The sequence below is a fragment of the Lactuca saligna genome, chromosome 5 (assembly GCF_052625555.1).
Source record: "Lactuca saligna cultivar CGN05327 chromosome 5, ASM5262555v1, whole genome shotgun sequence".
NCBI classification, from domain to species: domain Eukaryota; kingdom Viridiplantae; phylum Streptophyta; class Magnoliopsida; order Asterales; family Asteraceae; genus Lactuca; species Lactuca saligna.
This window is the reverse complement of record NC_136421.1, coordinates 6,969,608-6,990,134: the sequence shown is the minus strand read 5'-3', so window position 1 is coordinate 6,990,134 and position 20,527 is coordinate 6,969,608. Positions and strand designations below refer to the sequence as shown.

General features: G+C 38.0%; 1 protein-coding gene, 1 long non-coding RNA gene and 1 other non-coding gene across 3 annotated transcripts; 2 read left to right on the top strand and 1 right to left on the bottom strand.

Annotated features, from left to right (window-relative positions):
• Positions 1 to 14,356: 14,356 nt before the first annotated feature.
• On the top strand, positions 14,357 to 14,463 carry LOC144999266 (small nucleolar RNA R71). Its single transcript, XR_013660781.1, has one exon. It is a non-coding gene; the product is annotated as a small nucleolar RNA R71 (small nucleolar RNA).
• Positions 14,464 to 16,202: 1,739 nt separating this feature from the next.
• LOC144997169 (uncharacterized) lies at positions 16,203 to 17,980 on the bottom strand. Its single transcript, XR_013659717.1, has 2 exons — positions 17,897 to 17,980; positions 16,203 to 16,930 (listed from the first exon to the last, which is right to left on the bottom strand). It is a non-coding gene; the product is annotated as an uncharacterized LOC144997169 (long non-coding RNA).
• Positions 17,890 to 18,665, top strand: LOC144997168 (putative histone H2A.3). Its single transcript, XM_078957004.1, has 2 exons — positions 17,890 to 18,163; positions 18,272 to 18,665. The coding sequence occupies exons 1-2, from the start codon at positions 17,972 to 17,974 to the stop codon at positions 18,482 to 18,484; spliced, it is 405 nt and encodes a 134-aa protein (XP_078813130.1). The 5' UTR covers positions 17,890 to 17,971; the 3' UTR covers positions 18,485 to 18,665.
• Positions 18,666 to 20,527: the final 1,862 nt, after the last annotated feature.

The window sequence follows — 20,527 nt, the reverse complement described above, 5'->3', positions numbered from 1 at the left end:
TTGGGTTTCACCCTAACCATGCACACTATATAAGCATGCTTATGGAGCATGAAATGGAGCCTAAGAGGAAACTAGTGAACTAGTGTGTGTGTGTGCTTGTGTGTGGCCGATTTTATACAAGGGTGTATACTCTCTCAAAGTTTTCCAAGAGTTTGTGGTGTTTTGTGATTCCATTTGAGGCATTCACACTATTGGTGCTTGGCCCTCAAACTCCTTAGAACCAAACTCACCAAAAGGTATGTAATCTCTTCTAACTCTTTTATGTTGAAATGTTCCCCATGCCATGTTAGATAGGTTATAAACCTTGGAAAATTATTATTTTGCATGTATTTATACAAACATAGATCCAAGGTTTATTAGGGTTGCATGCACACTTAGGAAGTGTTAGATTACTCAAAACCCAACAAAAACATCTTCCCGCAACATTTTCTTCTTTCACCAGCATAGCCTTGCCATGAGTCGGCTTTCTCACTTCTTCGTCCTCTGAATTTGTGGACCACACCTGCACTCCACCAAATTCATCATTATCACCTCTATCCTATACAATCAAAGCATTCATGGTGTTATTGTTAGTTGCTGATTTCCTTTACTTGATCTCCTCCAATCTTCTCAGGAGGTTCGCTTCCTCATCATCTTCATCAACCTTTTCAGTTTTCTTCTTTAGCTTGTTGTCTTTGGCAAAGTGGTTCTTGCCTCCATAATAATGGCAATCAAAACCTGAGTCACCACCAATCTTCGTCTCCTTCTTGTATTCTTCTGACTTTGAACCCATATTCGGTTCCTCCTTCACCTTTTCGGAACTATAACTTCCCTGCTAGTTTCAGTTCTTGTTGGCTGGGAACTTCCTTTTGATAAACTTTCTTGGATTGGAAACCATCGGGGCATACTCTTCACCGGTTAGATCATATTCAGCAAGATCTAATTCTTCTTCTTCTTCAACATCACTTTTTCCTTTTGAAATAAGAGCTAACGAACCCAAGCTCGAAACCACGTTCGTTTCCTTTGACACCACACTTTCATGGGACTTCAGAATTCCCACCAGTTTCGCCAGAGAGTATGATTTGAACTTTTCATGTGCCTTCAATGTGGATAAAACCTCCATCCATTCGGGTATAAGACCGTTCATGAAGGTAATCTTCTGCTCAATAACCTTCCTTTCGATCCCGTGTTTTATCATCTTATTGAGAAGATGATTAAACTGATTAAAGGCCTGAATGAGTTTCTCTTCGGGCTTATGTTTGAAATCGCCAAATTCATAAAGCAGCAAGGTTTGAATAGAATGTTCCAGATCTTCATCAGTAGAATATAATTCCTTTAACCTATCCCATATCTCTTTTGTTGTAGCACATGAACTCACCAATCGAAACGTGTCTGATTGTAAAGCAAACCTAATCATTCTTAAGGCCTTGATGTTGCACTGAAACTTCTCTTTCTCATCTTGAGGAATGTCTTTCACATCATTCACAAGCTGATTGTACTCCTTTTGAGTTTTGACAATCTTTGAAGTGCTTGAGTGAGCAAACGGACCAACTGTGATTTCTTCCCAGATCAAGTACCCATTATCCTCTGAGTCAATTACATAATCTTCGAAGTGGTGCGTCCATACTTCATAATCCTGAGTGTATAAGATTGTAATCCTTGTTGTTGATCCAATGATGTTGGAGATGTTGATTGGATTGGATTGAGAATCGTCCATAGACACTATGATGACGTTTGATCAATAACCTGTTTAAGATCAAACTTGTAATTTACCGTTAGGGAAAGATCGTCAATTAATGAAATACGCCGATTTGGAATGACGGCTCAATTAATATCAATCAATGCGGAAAAACCCTAATAATTTCTTCAACAAAAGAGATGTGTATGAATTACACAACCTCCTGCTCTAATACCAATTGATGAAAATAAATCTCTAGATTGTATAGATCTTTCACATGTATATTAATAAAGAACAAACAATTCAATCACAATACGACTAAGAACACAATATAGAATCAATATGAAGCTTATGATTCAAATGTAGTCACGCCTCAGTAGAGCTCGATAAAGAACTTTCATTGTAGAGGCGAGCTAGGGTTTACAATACTTTGATGATGAAAAAAAATTCAAGCGTTGCCTACTATGGATGCATGCATGCACCTTAAATACCAAAACCCTAGAATAAAATAATGCACGGTTGATAGGCCCAAACCTGCTACAAATCTGGGCTAATAGGAACGTGCCCAAGACGCAACATTATAACCTAACACAATCCAACACACCCGAGGACTCGGGAAACTTCTTGCTAAGCGCAAGAGAGACAAACGATCAGGTAGCACCCAAATCAAACAACACCTGGACTGGGATACCATACACATGGAACGATCCTAAAAAGAACATACATATCACATATCAAAATCACAACGACATAACATAAAAGATTAGAGAGAAGGAATCATACCCGTCACCACATCGAGTGCGTCGCGTGCCTCCTCAACTTTCAACTGAAATCCTCTGCTCCGCACCACTAGAGCCTCTGCCTTGACCTTCTGGCCATCCACAACTCGTGATATCGTGGGAGTCGGCACCACCATTGGCACTGCTATTGGTACTGCTGACAATATAGGGCATTTGGCCTTCTTATGGCCCTCTGATTTCAATGCAAGCAAATCAGGTCTGATGTCCGAACTGTGGGGACGGCGACAGTACAATCCCTGCCATAGTGCCCCGTCTTGTCGCACTTATAGCAGCCTAATCCAGGCCCAGCGCGGTAAACCCCCTCATGTGACCTGTCGCATTTCCCACAGCGGCTCCGGCACTACTGGCCCTTCAAACTAGAGTCGACTCCCTTGGGCTTCTTCCCCGAAGCCCCAATAACCTATCCCCCTCTTACTTCTTTTTCCTGAGGTGCTCCAAATCAATATCCCTCTACCGCTCCCTGGAAATCATGGACTCCAGGGTCGAAGAGGCTGAATAGCTGACATGCTCCTGAATGTCAACCCTCAACATATCATGGTAGCGAGTCTTCCGCATCTCCTCATCCACATCATACGGAGGTACCAACAAGGCCCTCTCCCTGAACTTGGCGGTGATCTCCGCCACTAACTCCGTAGTCTGTCTCATATCCAGGATATCCTTGGCTAGCTGCTGAAGCTCCACAACTGGTGCGAACTCCTCCCTGAACATGGTCATGAAGTCTAACCAAGTCATAGCCTCCACGACTGGGGCTCCCAGCGAGTCACCGACTGACTCCCACCAAACCAGTTATGAGTTGTGGGTCGATAGGCAAACCAAACTCATACTGTGGGTCAAGTGTAATCCAAAAATTATATGAGTAAAACATGGTGAAAGTTTGTTAATTTGCTTAGAACTCATAAATTACCTAAACAATAATTAAAATTTGTTTATTTCCTCGATAAAATAACAACCAAGCGAAAGAAAAAGACGTAAATTTTGATGCATGCTCTCAACAAATTAGTTCTCTTAAACTACTAGAACAATTTTTTTATTCCTAATTACACTCCCTTAAATAATTATATTCAATATGAATTACCAATGACATCACGAGGAATGCCTCACGAATCTCAACCCCATATCTTATTTCATCGAACGAATAATAATCACCATCCATGTATTCTAATTCTATTGGCTAATATTAACCTGTCCAAATGCGTATATATATAAACTAAAACCATAAGTCTTACCAGATCTTTCTCTTCCTCATCGTCATCACTCTCTTGCCTTTGATCGTTACCCGGATACATTTTTCCATCAGAAACAATGGTTGGTCGAGGCAAAACCCTAGCATCATCTGAAGCAGTAAAGAAGGCCACTTCAAGAAGTAGTAAGGCCGGTCTTCAATTTTAAAATACACATAAAAGGTTAAATCACATACCTTTTGTTGTTATATTGTAATAACAACTCAAATCTTCTAACCCTAAGTCTTGAAAGCAAGTACCACAAGTTTAGTACCTCTAATGGCTCATAAACACTAAAAGCAAATGGAGAGACGAGAGAGAGGGAGGAGGTATGAAATCGGCCCTAAGAACCCTTTAGGAAGGCATGGACGAATTCTTATGGCCTTAGGGATCTTTATATAGGTGTAGAGATTAGAGTTTCAGTCCTTATCCTTATCTAGTTGCTTGCCCACCAAGCAATCATAAGATAAACCTTGAAAGCCCTTATCCTTTATCCTTTGGACGATTTCAAGGATATCAAATCCCTTGAATTCGTCCAACCCATATCAAGGATAATTAGTGTAAGACTCATTTCACAATCCCCAATCTTTATAATTAGTGTAAGAATACCAAATTCTTGCCACCTTTTAGAATATGTCAAATTCTAATATTCTATGCAATGATTCTCTTGTGAAGTCACGGCACAAAAATCACAAAGACTCGACCAAGGAAATCACAAGGTACTCTATCAAAATTGTTACAGAACAATTCTATAGATGTGATGTCTCTCACTCAAAGTACATACCTTTGAACATCCTTTTGCATAAAATTTTCTAATCTAGACATAAATTCTTAATTTTCAACTCCCAATTATGGAAACATATCCATATTTACCATATGACAACTCATTCTTGATAGAATCTTATCTATTCATAATAATAAGGTCGATATGGTCCATTCAATACCATACTTCCAACTACTCACAAGCGACCAATCCTCAACGAACTTTGGATCGTCCTTTAATAGTTGTTTAATTATTTTAGTTATAACCATTTCTAGTCCCTTTTCCCTCTTAATGCCCTTGGCATTTGGAAAATTTTAGAACGGTCACATGTTATAGCATATGCAATTGTTCCTATACCTAAAGCATATGGGACATGATGCATAATGTCTTACATAAAGATACGATACTCTATCAATCTTCTGGCATAATATTTTATGTGTCACGTTCTTAAATTTTGAACTATGAAGAGGGATGCCATAATCATAATCAAAATTTAAGAACTCACTATGTATCCTTTGACTAAATTTATTAAAATTTCTCAATCTAAGCTTTAGATTTTGAACGAAATACAATATTCCCTCCCATTAATTATAGAAAAACAACTTTTCAACTCTTACAACTTTGTAAAGTATAACTTTTGTTTTCTATATTTAATATTGCTAACTTGCAATACTTACCATAATAATCATGCTCCCACTTACATGATGATTATTTCTTTACCAGCATAACACTTATGCTCCCACTAGCTTCAACATGTATTCAGAAATCAGCTGAACTTTTAGATAACAATTTCTTAAGTTCATATTTCTAATACTAGATGCTTCGATAAGACTTTATCTAAGCTTCTCAACCTCATACACTTTTCCTTGGATAGCTCATATGTATATGTCTAAACGATTCTAGGACTCAAATCAATAAGTCTAAAATGTTCAGACCCATTTTCCATTTCCCACAATTCGAACTATGAAGAGGTATGTCGTAATCATAGTTGAATTTGAGAAACCCAAATTACATAATGCTATCTTCAAAATCTCTCTTAGTGAAAGCGTTTCCTCATAATCATTCTCATGAATGAAAGAAACCTTATGACACTTAGATTTTGTGGTGTATACGTTCCCATCCATGTGAATTCGTCATAACCATAATCACAAGATAATGTCAGTGACAAATCCAAACTCTTATGGATAGAACTTGTTCTTCTTAATTTCTTGCCATCAAGGGTCCCACCATTACTTCCAAGTTATTGAACAGCCCACCCCTTCATTTCAATGTACTTTCCATTAAACAAGGTGTGTTGCCCCTATACAATCCATTGAGAACTTGTAGAACTCACATGAAAAATTAACTCAATTGGATTGGCACAGAAACAAAATTGTGCCAACACGATACATTGTAAACCTCAAGTCGTGTGCTAGTGATGATCGATAAGGTTTATTCTTGATTTGTTCTTGAAACTTTCAAGACCATCAAGACTCCCACTGACTCCTTGACATATAAGATTCTCTTGTCAATAACCATTTATTGACAAAGAAATATTCAAGAGTTAGTGTAGCTTTCATCAAGACAAAACACTTCATATGATTGGTCCTAGTTGGTCTTTGTCTTATCCAAGACATCACAATTTACCAATTTCAAATGTGTAAGAATAAGAAAAACCCTTTTCCAAATTCCACATTTGATGAATGTTATAGACCTTCTTAAGACTTGTCACTCAATTCACAATCTTGGAGTATAACTCTAAGACTTGATATTGGAACGAAGTATGATTGACTTCTTGATTTAACCATTTCCACAATTCCCGATTCCTCTTCTTAGACATACAAATTGTACTAAGACTCACTTAGATGATCAATTGAGATATGGTTCTTAATCATTAAGACCTATCATAAAACATAATAAAAGGTACTCTCCCTTCTTTTTAGAGGGGAGAAACTTTTATCTTTCTGCCTACTTGACTCTTCTTATTCGTTCTGCTATTGATTGAAACTCTTTTAATAAACCCATAATTATACTCAATCTTATAAGTATAACCATATTCACTAAACTTTAGTAAATCATGACGAATATCTTTGTCACTCTTGTGGTAGACTTGATCAACGTACGACCTAGTGTACTCGATCTCCTAGTCCTTCAATTGACACTTTGTCAAAAAATTAGTCTAAATTTCCCAAATGTGAAAGTTTTCATTCATCATACAATACTTGTTGCACGATTTCAAGTTCCTATCCACTTGAAACTTGGGCGATGAGAAACTCTCCCTATTCGGTAAACTCTTGACACTTTCACAAATAACCTAATTAAGAATCAAATCCATTTTGCTAATAATAGAAGTACACAAACATCAATTTTTCTATACGCCATTGTAAGGATAACAAATAAGATAAAACAAAATTTTATTTTATTCATAAAAACATCGGAAAACATGTCCTTACAATGCAAAACTCAACTGAAAAACTATGTGATATGTGCATATTTAGTTTGTATTAAGTATAGATTTTTATTCATTTATCAGCTAAATTATTGCATTTCATGGACAAAAGGTACTTAAAAGTGTTTAAATTGTATTTTCAGTCCAAAAATGAAGCTCGGAAGCAAAAGGAAACAGGAGAAGTGGTTAGGATCTCGGGAATTGGATAAAGAAGAAAAACACCAAAAATAGCACCTACTCGGCGAGTAGAATCGACTACTCGGTGAGTCCGAGTGAGGATAATGACTCGGGAACCCAGATGCTTATCGCATACGGATATTGTGAGACGGACTCAACGAGTCACCACCTGACTCGATGAGTCGATACGCAAATATATAGATAACTTCTCAGATCGAGGAAAAAAACTTCTGGGATAATTCTAGAGTAATTAGCTGCGATTCACAGGCTAGAGAAACCCTAGAAGACGAAGATAGAAGCTACAATTCAATCCCGAAGGAGATTTGAGGCAAATTCCATCATTATACTTAATCTTTTGTTTTCCACTATGGTTAGACAATTAGAATTCGTTTTTGTGCTGTTATTTACTTCAATCATGAGCTAAAACTCTTAAACTTCTGTTTGGGGATACAAAATTGAGACTATGGTTTGATTATTGGTAGGATTAATTCAATGTTGGTGATTTATTTGTTATTTTAGCTTGCTAAAGAACCTTGTGTGTGAATGATAATTAATTTTCTGTTAATAGGAAGATAATTAAATAGCATGAACATCATTTGATTATCAACCTCATATATCTTGTGACTACTTTGCTATATGTTTAGGATTAATGAACATGAAACTAGGATTAATAAGAAAATTAAGTAAATTTATGTGCAAGCTTGTGTGATGACCATCAACAAGAAGTTAATTAAAACCAAATTGATTAACTATTGTGAGTCTAAAGTAATCCGAATAATTAATCTAGTGAACTAAATTGAATTAGACAACTGATCATTGTTTAAGTTAGTTTATTTGCTAAGGATTAGTGTAGTGAACGCGAACCTAATCACTTGAATCGGTAACCAACAAAAGAATTAATCCATTTCACTATTACCTTGAAATCAACCATAGGATCAATTGAGTTGAACTAAAAAAAGTTCCCTCGCATTATTGAATCTAGTTAATTATCTGTTTTTCTAGTTTTTAGATGAAGTAATAGTTAGTAAGTTTCTAGTCTTGTAAAACTAGAGAAAACCCTCTACTTATTAATTAATTTAGATAGAATTAGTTTTTATTTTTAATTTGTCATTCCCTGTGTTCGATACCCTACTTGCTTAAACTATTCCACAATTGATAGGTACACTGCCTTTGTGTGTTTATTATACAAACTAAATATGCACATATCAAAATACACCACACTTGACTTTTGCTTGCCCCCAAGCAAAACTGAATTTTAAGACATTAGAATTATGTATGACAACTCCAATCTAACCCAACCATTATGCCAAGACCGCAACGCATGCATTTGTGTCTAAAATTTTTCCTAAGAACCCCCCATACTCCAAATACTCACAATCCTCATAAACATTCGCCCACTCACCCCGAACTATGCTCATTTTATGCAACCCTTCGAATCCATCCTCAGAAAACCTCTTACCCTCAAGGTATTTTTAATTGAGCAACCCAATCATACATAATCTAGAATTACAACTTTTCGATACCACAATGGAGCTCTTTTGAATTCTTCACTTCCTTGATAATTTGATCTTTGATCTCTTTGAATTCACCACCTTGTATTGATTGAGTTTTGGTATCTTCAACTTTTTGGATTTCTTGGAATTTTGATCTTTAGATCTTCACTTTATTTGCTCCAAAATTCTTACAACTTTTCTAGTAATTCTCTTTTTTTGACATGCATTCCTCACTTTTTTCACTCAAATCCCTACATGCTTAAGCAGGGGCGCTCAATCTCAACCTTTATTGGCTAACGATAAAAATTTTCCTGGATACATTTCAAGTTTAGGCTGCTAAACGTATTGCATCCCTCAGGCTGAGCAAGGTCGTGTTTTTGTCTCATGATTTCACTGGAATAAGGAAGCCACAAATGCACTAGAACGTGTATAGGCTCAACTAAACATTTGGGTTTTCATGCAATCATCAAATACAATTCTAACATGGAATCCTAATTTTGTTTACCAAAATTTCCTAAATTAAATCCCTAAGTCATATTTTTGGTATGCAACAATTTTTTTAAAATTAGCCTAAATTAAGATTCTAAATTTTCTAATATGTGACTAACCCCCTACCCCACACTTATTTTATGCAATGCCCTCATTGCATACTATGCAAAAATAAAAATGCAAATATAGAGATAATTGGAACAAACTCCCCTGTGGTAGCAGGCGATAGGTTGACACTCTTCTTTCAAGCTCCTACTTCAATTGACTTTAGCCATGAAAACAACGCATCCATGACTTGGGCATCAAAATCTCATGTGGCAGCTCCAAATATGCAGGTAAAACAATGCAAAGTCTTCAAGAATCGATATGGAAGAATAAGTGATCAAGTGGTACACTTAGCAGCATCAAATCAGCAGTCCTTTGGTATAAAAATGATTGACTCATCGAGTCATAGATAGGACTCGTCGAGTACCAGTGCGGCCATCTCAGAATGTGTGGAAATACAAGGCGACTTGTCGAGTCAGTTAAGTGCACTCGACGAGTAGGCCACTGGACGAAAAAAACATGGTATTTTGCAACTGTGTCAGCCTCTAAGAACTCTTCTAACTCCTCCTCACTTCTAGACTCAATTGCTCATATCCATAGGGACCGGACTTGACACTTTGACTTTAACGCTTCGCTTCCTTGACTCTCTTTCACTCGTTATAACACCCGTTCGCTATGACTTTAAACCCTTCCTAAGCAAGCATTCCTAATCCAATCCTGAAAAATGACTAATGCAAACAGTCATTAAACAAAATAAAGTCTTAACAATTTCATACACACCAAATAAAAATAAAAATAGAAAATGAAAATTGTTTGATTAAAACACAAATAAATCAATCTTCCTCCTCATCATCATCCGCGGCTGCTCCACTTCTTCCTGCACCACTTCTTCTCGCACTAATCACCTCATCCCATGACGGAATAAATGGATAATTTCCACCATCAATATGTGGGATGTTGAAGTGGTTGAATAATTGGATGTGGGATTGATTGCTGAAGTTGATCCCATGCGCCATTTGATCCTATAGCCGCCTCATCTCCACATTGTACCAATCCATTGGTACTTCTTCATTTTTAACCGAATTACCGGCGGCTCGTCCTCCACGTCCCGTTCACGTCTCGATCTAACCCTCCTTCCCGGTGCTTCGGGACCAACAACTGGGTCATCATGCGGGATAACATAATGACCACCACCATAGTCTTCAATGATTCTTGCTCACCGGAAAAGAATTGGATTGAATGGAGGTGTAGGAATCATCGTCATAAAATTCCATGCACCACGGATCATCAACCCAAATGAGTTGGCTAACCGGGTGACAAACATACCACCATTAATACGGGAAGTTTTGAGATCCTTGACCGCACCCTCCGCGAGATACGAAGCCAAACACCAAGGAATGTTGCAGAAAATACCGGGTGTAATAATGCTCCATAGATAGAAGACATCAAGGTTAGAAACCTTGTCATCATCCTTTCTTTGATTAATGGTGGAAGAAATGAGACGATGTATAAGGCAGTGGGTAGGTGATCTAATGCTCCCTTCTTGTGCCGACTTTGGAATATAAACCTTGTTTCCAATTGTGTTCCACCAACCCGTGCTAGTTACTTCATCAGGAAACACCATATGAGTTTGCTCCAAGAAGGCCCGAAAGATAGGTGTTGAAACCAAGGGCTGGTCATATATCCCCAATCGACAAGCAAGATCGATCACCGAACAGTGATGAAGTTCACCCCCAAGGAAAAAACTAAAACTTGCTGGGTGATAAAAATCCGTTCCCCCCGTGAAAGACACCGTGGAGAAAAACTCTAAACATAGTTCCAAGTACACCGGCTCTTGAATCCGAAAGACCCGACTTCACCCGTCACAAATCACTGTCTTGCCTCCATGGGTAAACTCCTTCAAAAGATAAGGAGTTAACTCCTCTTCATACCGCACACTTTGTAACCACTCCCAATCTATCTTGTTAGGCACGTACACTTCTTTTTTCCGTATGTCAGCCAACTTCTTCTTCCACTTCCGCATTGTTGAAGCGGACTCGATTCGTGGAAAGTTTAACCAAGGAAAATCTTCTTGGTTTGCACTTGAACTCTGCCTCCTGCTAAACATACTTCTGCAAAACAAAGATACAAAAACCCAGAAACATAGATCATAATTAAAAAACAGTCATGCACAGGTTTCCACGACTCGACTCGTCGAGTCCATGTATGACTCGGCGAGTCGCATGAACTGTACGAGTCAGTCAGCGAGTATACTGAAATTGGGCCATGAAACCTGCAAATCACTTCAAGGGTTTTGTCTAGACACATGGATATAAGGTATTTGGCACGAATAAGCAAGTAAAACATCATTATCCATGAAAAATCAAAACCCTAGAATTTACTATTTTTCCAAAATCGGGTTTTTTTCTTGCAATGTCCATCATATACAGCCTTATAATCATGTTCTTAACAGAAAACAAGAAGAAATTCATTACCTTTTGAGATGATACTTGAAAGATTTGAAGAATAATTGAAGGAAAAAGATGAATGCTTGGGAGAGAGTTGAGAGAGAGGCACACGACGAGTGTGTGTGAAAAGAAACTGATTCATTAGGGTTAAACCAGTTGTAAAAATAAATGTTATTATTATTTTTTCTGTGAATAATACCGACTCGTCGAGTCGGGGCCAGACTCGGCGAGTCTGGTCGCGGTGCATGATATTTTCTGAAATCTGTACGGACTCGTCGAGTCATGGTTAGACTCGGCGAGTCTCTTGCAAATATCAAAAAAATTTAACACTTTTTGTAATTTCTTTAGAAAAGAAAACTTTTTTCACCCCACACTTAGTCCATACACACTCTCAAGCAAACATATCCGATGAATTGGAAGATTAAAATTCTAAAAACGAAAGAAAAAATGCAATCAAAAGAAAAGGTAAAAGAAAGCAAACTATAAATAACGGGTTTCCTCCCGCCAAGCGCTTCTTTTTAAGGAGTCGTTAGCTGGACTCCTTCCCGTCTACATCTCGTCATCTAACAAGCATCGGGAATTCACACCTTATCTTTTGTGGTTTGTACTTTTTCTTGTAAGCGTGAATCTTCTTTTTATAAGCCCTTTTTAATTCCTCTCTTTTCTTTTTCCACAGCACCATCCTCAACTGCTTGGGCTTCCCTTTTCCTCTTTTTCTTCGTTACCCCATTCTTTTTCGCCTTCTTTTGCACCTCATTCTCTTTAAATTTAATTACTTCATATTTCGTGACGGTTCGTGCTTTAGGTTTAGTAGTGAATGGTTGATCAGCTTCCACCCTCCTTTTCTTTGTCTCTTCATCCTTGCCTGTGCTCAACCCTTCTTCAAACAGAATCGTATCAAGACATGCTACATTGGCGTATTGAACTTTCATTCCCATTCCTCCTTCTGCTGTTTGTTCTTCTAAATAATCATGAATAATATTGAAATCCAAGGTATGTGAAGAACTAGTAACAAACAGATCTAAGTCGGCCAAGTCTTTGCCAAAGTCGACTGGACTCGTCGAGTCCATTAAAGTGACTCGGTGAGTCTGAGCGGGTTCCATCAATTCTTGGGTGTTTTCTGAGTTGGCTCCTTCCAGTAGCTTTTCTAACTCCTCCAAGTCCTTGTTAACATCTCCACCTTCTTCAGAGTGTATCAAAAACTTGCTTGGATCTTCTTTTAGCAAACGTGCAAGCTCTTTTTCTAATATCTCATCATCCAATTGGATCATTGAGATTTCTTCATTCTTTTCCTCTTCTTGCTTGGCTTCTGGAATAGCTTTAAACATTACAGACTCATCACCCATCCTTAATGTCAATGTAGACTCACATATATCAATTAAAGCACACGCGGTGTTCAAGAATGATCTCCCCAAAATGATTGGAATTTCGGGGTCTTCTTCCATATCAACTACCACGAAGTCTACTGGAAAAATAAACTTGTCAACTTTTATAAGGAGATCCTCACAAACGCCTGTGGATGAATTATCGTCTTGTTTGCCAAATGGATCTTCATATTTACCGGCCTTGGTTCTGGTAAATTCAACTTCTTAAAGAATGAAAAAGGCATCAGATTGATGCTTGCCCCCGAATAAGCTAATACTCGGGTGAAAACTTCATTACCAAATTGGCACAGAATCACAATATTTCCTGGATCACCCTTCTTTTCAGGTAGCTCACTCATCAATACTTCCGCGACTTCAGTCAAATCTTTCCTAGCAGCAAAAAGGCCCTTAAGCAAGTTGAAGTATTTAGGTGTTTGGAGCATTGTTTCCACAAATGGAACATTAACTTGTAAAGCGTTAACATGTTTCATGAAGGTTCTGTATGCTTCTACTTTTTCTGCAGGCATGGCTTTGATTGGGTATGGCAGAGGAAGATTATAAGGCTTTAAAGAACTGACAGGTTTATCATTTGCGCATAGACTCGTCGAGTCCAATGGAGTGACTCGGCGAGTCGGATCGGGTTTTGCTGGGTCCGATTCTTCTACCTTTTCTGCCTTCTTCTTGGAGATTCTCAGTGCTTCTGTAAATGTTCCTTCACTGCTGGAGGTTATTACACTTACATTCTCCATTCTTGGATTGGGTTCGGTGTTACTCGGAAGTTGGCCCGGTCTTCTTTCATTCACTTGATGTGCAAGTTGTCCCAGCTGTTTCTCAATGTTGAGAATGGATGTCTGTTGATTCCTCAACATATTTCTGGTCTCTTGCATTGCTACATTGTGATCATTGTGTCTTTTCTCGGACGTGGTTATGAATTTTGTGAGCATATCTTCTAAATTGGCCTTCTTTTCCATCACCGACTCTTCCTTTTAATAGAATCCCCTCTCCTTCTGCTTGTATTTCTCCTCCTTAGCCTTTTTATATTCTTCGTATGGAAGCCATTCCTTCTTCGGTTTCCTCCAATCTTCGTCGTATCTATCGCCACTAGAGTAAAACACTTGAGCCTTTTTATTTCCGTTTTTGTCTCGATCACAATCCTTGGTGAGGTGGGGCCCGCTACAATTTTCGCATCCTACCCTGATAGCATGGATTGTTTGATCCATTTTTGTCATTCTTTGATCTAGGCTATCGAGCTTAGCTATTACCGCCGCCATGCTATCATTCACCGAGTTCACTGCTCCCCGACTTACTTCATTCCTCGGATTGTGGTATTCTCTAGAATGCTTAGAGAATTCTTCAATTAACTCCTTGATTTCCGGATGTGACTTTCTGGTGAGCGGGCCTTGTGAATCGAGTAGTTGCCTTGTGGTGACATTAACTCCATCATAAAAAATGGAGACCTCTTGTTGGCTATTAAGGTCATGGTGTGGGCAATTTCTAAGTAGGCTCTTGTACCTTTCCCAAGCTTCATAAAGAGATTCTCCGGGTTGTTGCTCGAAGTTGGCAATGGCTTTCTTTAGCTTGGCTATCTTGGAAGGCGGGCAGAAATGGTCTATGAACTCTTCTTTCATCTTGGCCCATGTGGTGACCGATCCGGGAGGAAGTGACTTTAACCAATCTTTTACAGCTCCTTTAAATGTGACAGGAAGCATGCGAAGAAGCTGGATCTCGCGAGGCACATTTGGTATATTGAAGTAATCAGCCACATCATTTACTTCATCCAAGTGCTTATAGGCGTCTTCGTGATCTTTCCCGTAAAAAGGAATCTCCTTGAGTTGAGCGAGAATATGACCCTTTAACTCGAAAGTAACGGTTGCGGGAATTGCGGGTTGCACAAGTCCCGGGCCGGTGTCATCACGTATCCTCTTCTTCCATTCCCCCATGGGGATTTCATCGATATTAGCCATAGCGGTAGCTAAATCGTCTTCAAACTCGGATGTGTGCTCGTATGTGGGTTCATCTTCTTCCTCGGTCTCGTACTCGGTGTCTTTTTGAATTGGGTCTTCGATTGTCAACGAGGCACTGGATGCTCCTGATTTGTTACTCATTTTCTTGCTAAAAACGGACTTGAGGTTTTTGAGTGGTGAGTTCTTTGAAGAAGCGGATTCTCCAACGGTTTTGCCTTCACACCTACTTAGTGTGGTTTCCGGATCTTCAAGAAGGGGATCCAGAGGTGTATCAGATCCTCGGGTCATGAAACAACTGCAAACAAAACAGAAAACACGTAAAAATAACAAAAAAATATAATAAAATTAAAGCTGATTTAGCGTCGTACTCACCGAATCTGGGCGAATGCACTCGGCGAGTCCAAGGTAAAATCAATTTTTTTTGTTTTTTTTTTTTTTATATACTACCTAATAAATTAAACAGAAATTAACTTTGTGTAAGATAAATCTCACACAAAGGATCGATTAAATTAGATTTTTAATGCTAATTTTAGAACCGTTCCCCGGCAACGGCGCCAAAAACTTGATGTGCGTAAACTCACTTAGTTTTAATCCTACTTTTAGTTGTAAAATAAACACACAAAGGCAGTGTACCTATCAATTGTGGAATAGTTTAAGCAAGTAGGGTATCGAACACAGGGAACGACAAATTAAAAATAAAAATTAATTCTATCTAAATTAATTAATAAGTAGAGGGTTTTCTCTAGTTTTACAAGACTAGAAACTTACTAACTATTACTTCATCTAAAAACTAGAAAAACAGAGAATTAACTAGATTCAATAATGCGAGGGAACTTTTGTTTAGTTCAACTCAATTGATCATATGGTTGATTTCAAGGTAATAGTGCAATGGATTAATTCTTTTGTTGGTTACCGATTCAAGTGATTAGGTTCGCGTTCACTACACTAATCCTTAGCAAATAAACTAACTTAAACAGTGATCAGTTGTCTAATTCAATTTAGTTCACTAGATTAATTATTCGGATTACTTTAGACTCACAATAGTTAATCAATTTGGTTTTAATTAACTTCTTGTTGATGGTCATCACACAAGCTTGCACATAAATTTACTTAATTTTCTTATTAATCCTAGTTTCATGTTCATTAATCCTAGACATATAGCAAAGTAGTCACAAGATATATGAGGTTGATAATCAAACGATGTTCATGCTATTTAATTATCTTCCTATTAACAGAAAATTAATTATCATTCACACACAAGGTTCTTTAGCAAGCTAAAATAACAAATAAATCACCAACATTGAATTAATCCTACCAATAATCAAACCATAGTCTCAATTTTGTATCCCCAAACAGAAGTTTAAGAGTTTTAGCTCATGATTGAAGTAAATAACAGCACAAAAACGAATTCTAATTGTCTAACCATAGTGGAAAACAAAAGATTAAGTATAATGATGGAATTTGCCTCAAATCTCCTTCAGGATTGAATTGTAGCTTCTATCTTCGTCTTCTAGGGTTTCTCTAGCCTGTGAATCGCAGCTAATTACTCTAGAATTATCCCAGAAGTTTTTTTCCTCGATCTAAGAAGTTATCTATATATTTGCGTATCGACTCGTCGAGTCAGGTGGTGACTCGTCGAGTCCGTCTCACAATATCCGTATGCGATAAGCATCTGGGTTCCCGAGTCATTATCCTCACTTGGACTCACCGAGTAGTCGATTCTACTCGCCGAGTAGGTGCTATTTTTTGTTGTTTTTCTTCTTTATCCAATTTCCGAGCTCCTAACCACTTCTCCTGCTTCCTTTTGCTTCCGAGCTTCATTTTTGGACTGAAAATACAATTTAAACACTTTTAAGTACCTTTTGTCCATGAAATGCAATAATTTAGCTAATAAATGAATAAAAATCTATACTTAATACAAACTAAATATGCACATATCACTATGTAATCAAATACTCCTAACGAATCTATCATAACTTCCTAAGCTCAAAATCTGATCTTCGAATCCATGCGATCGTAATCCATTTTTTCGTGATCAGACTCATCTTGCTCTTCCATCAAACTTTCTTTATTTTCTCTATTCCTACAAAACATGCAAATGTAATCTTATCAGATTATGTATAAATAATAGGAATTTAAATGGAGCAAGCCATACATAAGTTGTGGGCCCTGGGGCAAGCTAGACGTATGATGTGGGCTCAGGAGCAAACCAATTATGAGTTGTGGGTCGATAGGCAAACCAAACTCATACTGTGGGCCAAGTGTAATCCAAAAATTATATGAGTAAAATATGGTGAAAGTTTGTTAATTTGCTAAGAACGCATAAATTACCTAAACAATAATTAACATATGTTTATTTCCTTGATAAAATAATAACCAAACGAAAGAAAAAGACGTAAATTTTGATGCATGCTCTCAACAAATTAGTTCTCTTAAACTACTAGAACAATTGTTTTTAGAGTAAATTACACGAATGGTCCCTATGGTTTGGAGAAATTTGTACGTTTGGTTTTTAATTTACTTTTTTAACTCGGAAAGTCCATACTGTTTGTTTTTGTTACGCGTTTGGTCTATTCTATTTGTTTTTGTTACGCGTTTGGTCCCTGTCTTACCTAAAAATACTATTATTTGAATATGAAAAAATGATGAGATAGGTAGGGTAAGATGAGGGAAGTAGGGTTGAGAGTGTGTTTATTTAAATAAATTAAAAAATCAGGGGCAAAATAGTCTTTTTAGGTAAGACAAGGACCAAGTATGTAACAAAAACAAACAATAGTAACCTTCCGAGTTAAAAAAATAAGTTAAAGATTAAACATACAAATTACCCTAAATCATAGGGACCATTCGTGTAATTTAATTTTTTTTTATTCCTAATTAGACTCCCTTAAAAAATTATATTCAATATAAATTACGGAATGCTTCACGAATCTCAACCCCATATCTTATTTCATCGAACGGATAATAATCACGATCCATGTATTCCAATTCTATTGGCTAATATTAACCTGTCCAAACGGGTATATATACAAACTAAAACCATAAGTCTTACCAGATCTTTCTCTTCCTCATCGCCGTCACTCTCTGGCCTTTGATCGTTAACCGGATACATTTTCAATCGGAAACAATGGCTGGTCGAGGCAAAACCCTAGCATCATCCGGAGCAGCAAAGAAGGCCACTTCAAGAAGTAGTAAGGCTGGTCTTCAATTTCCCGTCGGACGTATCGCCCGTTTCTTGAAAGCCGGTAAGTACGCTGAGCGTGTTGGTGCTGGAGCTCCCGTCTACCTTGCCGCCGTCCTCGAATATCTAGCAGCAGAAGTAAGTTTCAATCGTCAATCTTTCGTTTATAGATGTACATTCGTGTATATGAAATTTCTAGGGTTTGTTAATTGTGGGTTTTTAAATTCTGAAATTAATTATCTGCAGGTGCTTGAGTTGGCTGGAAACGCTGCAAGGGACAACAAGAAGACGAGAATCGTGCCGAGACATATCCAATTGGCCGTAAGGAACGATGAGGAACTAAGCAAGCTTCTAGGTGATGTGACAATCGCTAATGGAGGTGTAATGCCCAACATCCACAACCTATTACTCCCGAAGAAGGCACCTGGTTCTTCTAAGCCAACTGGTGACGACGATTAGAACGAGAAAGTTGCGTAATTCACATCAAAAGCTGGTTTGTTATGTTGCGGTTAGGACATCGATTTAGGGTTTGTTATCGGATTGGTGGTTGTTGGAATTGTTAGGGGTAGGATTTTAACTAGTTAATATGTTTATATATGTTAAATTTAATGAAGAATCTCTTTTGTTCGTATTCATTAAATACTTGTTAATTCAATGATATTGGTTTTTAACTCTCCACTATTTGTTTTTACATTATAATTATTATTGTTCTTAAAAGTTGTTTTAATTGAACAATTTTTGGTCATGTCTTTAAGAATCTTTCCGGGTTTTGATGCTTGCGAACCTGTTAAACTTTCCTGGATTCAATGCATAATTTGTTTATTTTATTTAAAAGGAGACTTCCATTGGATTCAATGCATAATTTGTTTATTTTAGTAAACTTTAGCCTTTTCGAACAAATGAGATTAAAACTCCTATTGATCAATGGTGTGGGAAGGCTGCCGGCTACACAAAATTGAGACTTTATGGATCACGATGTGCAACATATGCACTCGATGACAATTCAAATTTAGAGTCTAAGTGCAATTAATTTAAGTGTGTTTCTTGGGAATTGTTCCAATGCTCTTCCACAAGCATGACACCGGCTGACTAAGAAGTCTTCAAGTGGAACCTGTAGTCACAACAAATAAACATGTCAAATATTCTCCGGAAGGAGATACCGGGAGGATGTTCTCACGTTTTAGTCAACGAGATGGGAAAGGCTTTAAGTGATCGTATTGAGAGAGTCCATTGAGAACATACCTCCTCAAATGATCTTTACGTTACTTATATAATTACGGTTTTTGGCGGAGGGGACCATAGCAATGACATTTTCCATATAGGGTTGCTATTTGTCCCCGTTGGACTCCTCTGCCCTAATTTGGTGTGTAGAGGGAATAAATAGTAGTGGCTGGTGCAATCATGTCCAAGTATCCCAAAAGCAATCTAAACACAAGCAAAATCACATCGCCACCCAACACGGCGGCTGGTGGCGGCAGCTACCACCTCACGTTGGTGGTTATGAATTTTTTGATTATTCAGTCTCTAATTACAATTATACAACACAATATCCCAAAATAAACACACACACACACAACCACCCTTATGGTGGCTGGCAGTGGTACGAGGTGGCAACCACCATCTCACGGTGGTGGTGGTGGTGGCTTTTCTTGCAAAATCCGACCAAACAACCACCTCAACGACATGCTCTCTAGTGGCAGAAGCACACACAAATGTTTGCTTGGAAAAATAAACCCACCCACCCACCTGGTGGTGCACGGTAATGGCAGCAACAACACTAACAACCATAGCGGCGGCTGACGATGGTTCACAGCAACAACAGAAGCCTGGTGTCCGACGACAACTTTGTCTTCACAGAAACGGGCAGCCGCGCGACGTCGTAAAGAAATGGTGAAGGAAGAGAATAGAGGATGATGGCAGTCGAACGGAAAAGCGACGACTGGAGTGTCACGAACGGTGGTCACTACGATGCCACTTCTTCTCCGGTCTTCAACTGATGCAGCGCCATCCCCGGATTACCATCGTATTCGCTATTACCGGCACAAGAGTCACCAACGGCTGGAGGGGAGCGGGAGGAATAGGGTGGTGGCGACTAAGTATCTTTAGGGTTAGGGTTACCGGGGTGACAGATTATATGCCCTGATCCCCCATAAACTTCACTCCATAATGACAACATTGGTCCCTCCCGATAATAATGTTTTCAAACAAAGTCCATAATTTACCATATACCCTGCCTTTTGAAATCCCTTCCAAATCAAGTCTGCAATTTACCCGATAGCCCTCAGTTTTCAAAATCCTTTACAATAAGTCCAATACTTAACAAACATCATCTGTCTTCTAAAAATCTTTACAAAATAAATCTCGAAATTACACTTTAACCCCCAAATAATCCAAATTATAACATTTGGCTCCCCAAAACCAACACCCCACTAATTATTATGGATTTTAGAGCTACAATAAAATATATTATATATCTCTGAGTTTTAGAATTTATTATTTATT

Coding starts and splice junctions, on each gene's coding strand:
- LOC144997168 (XM_078957004.1), top strand. CDS start 17,972: ATGGCTGGTCGAGGCAAAACCCTAGCATCATCCGGAGCAGCAAAGAAG. Junction 18,164..18,271: donor TCGAATATCTAGCAGCAGAA/GTAAGTTTCAAT, acceptor AATTATCTGCAG/GTGCTTGAGTTGGCTGGAAA.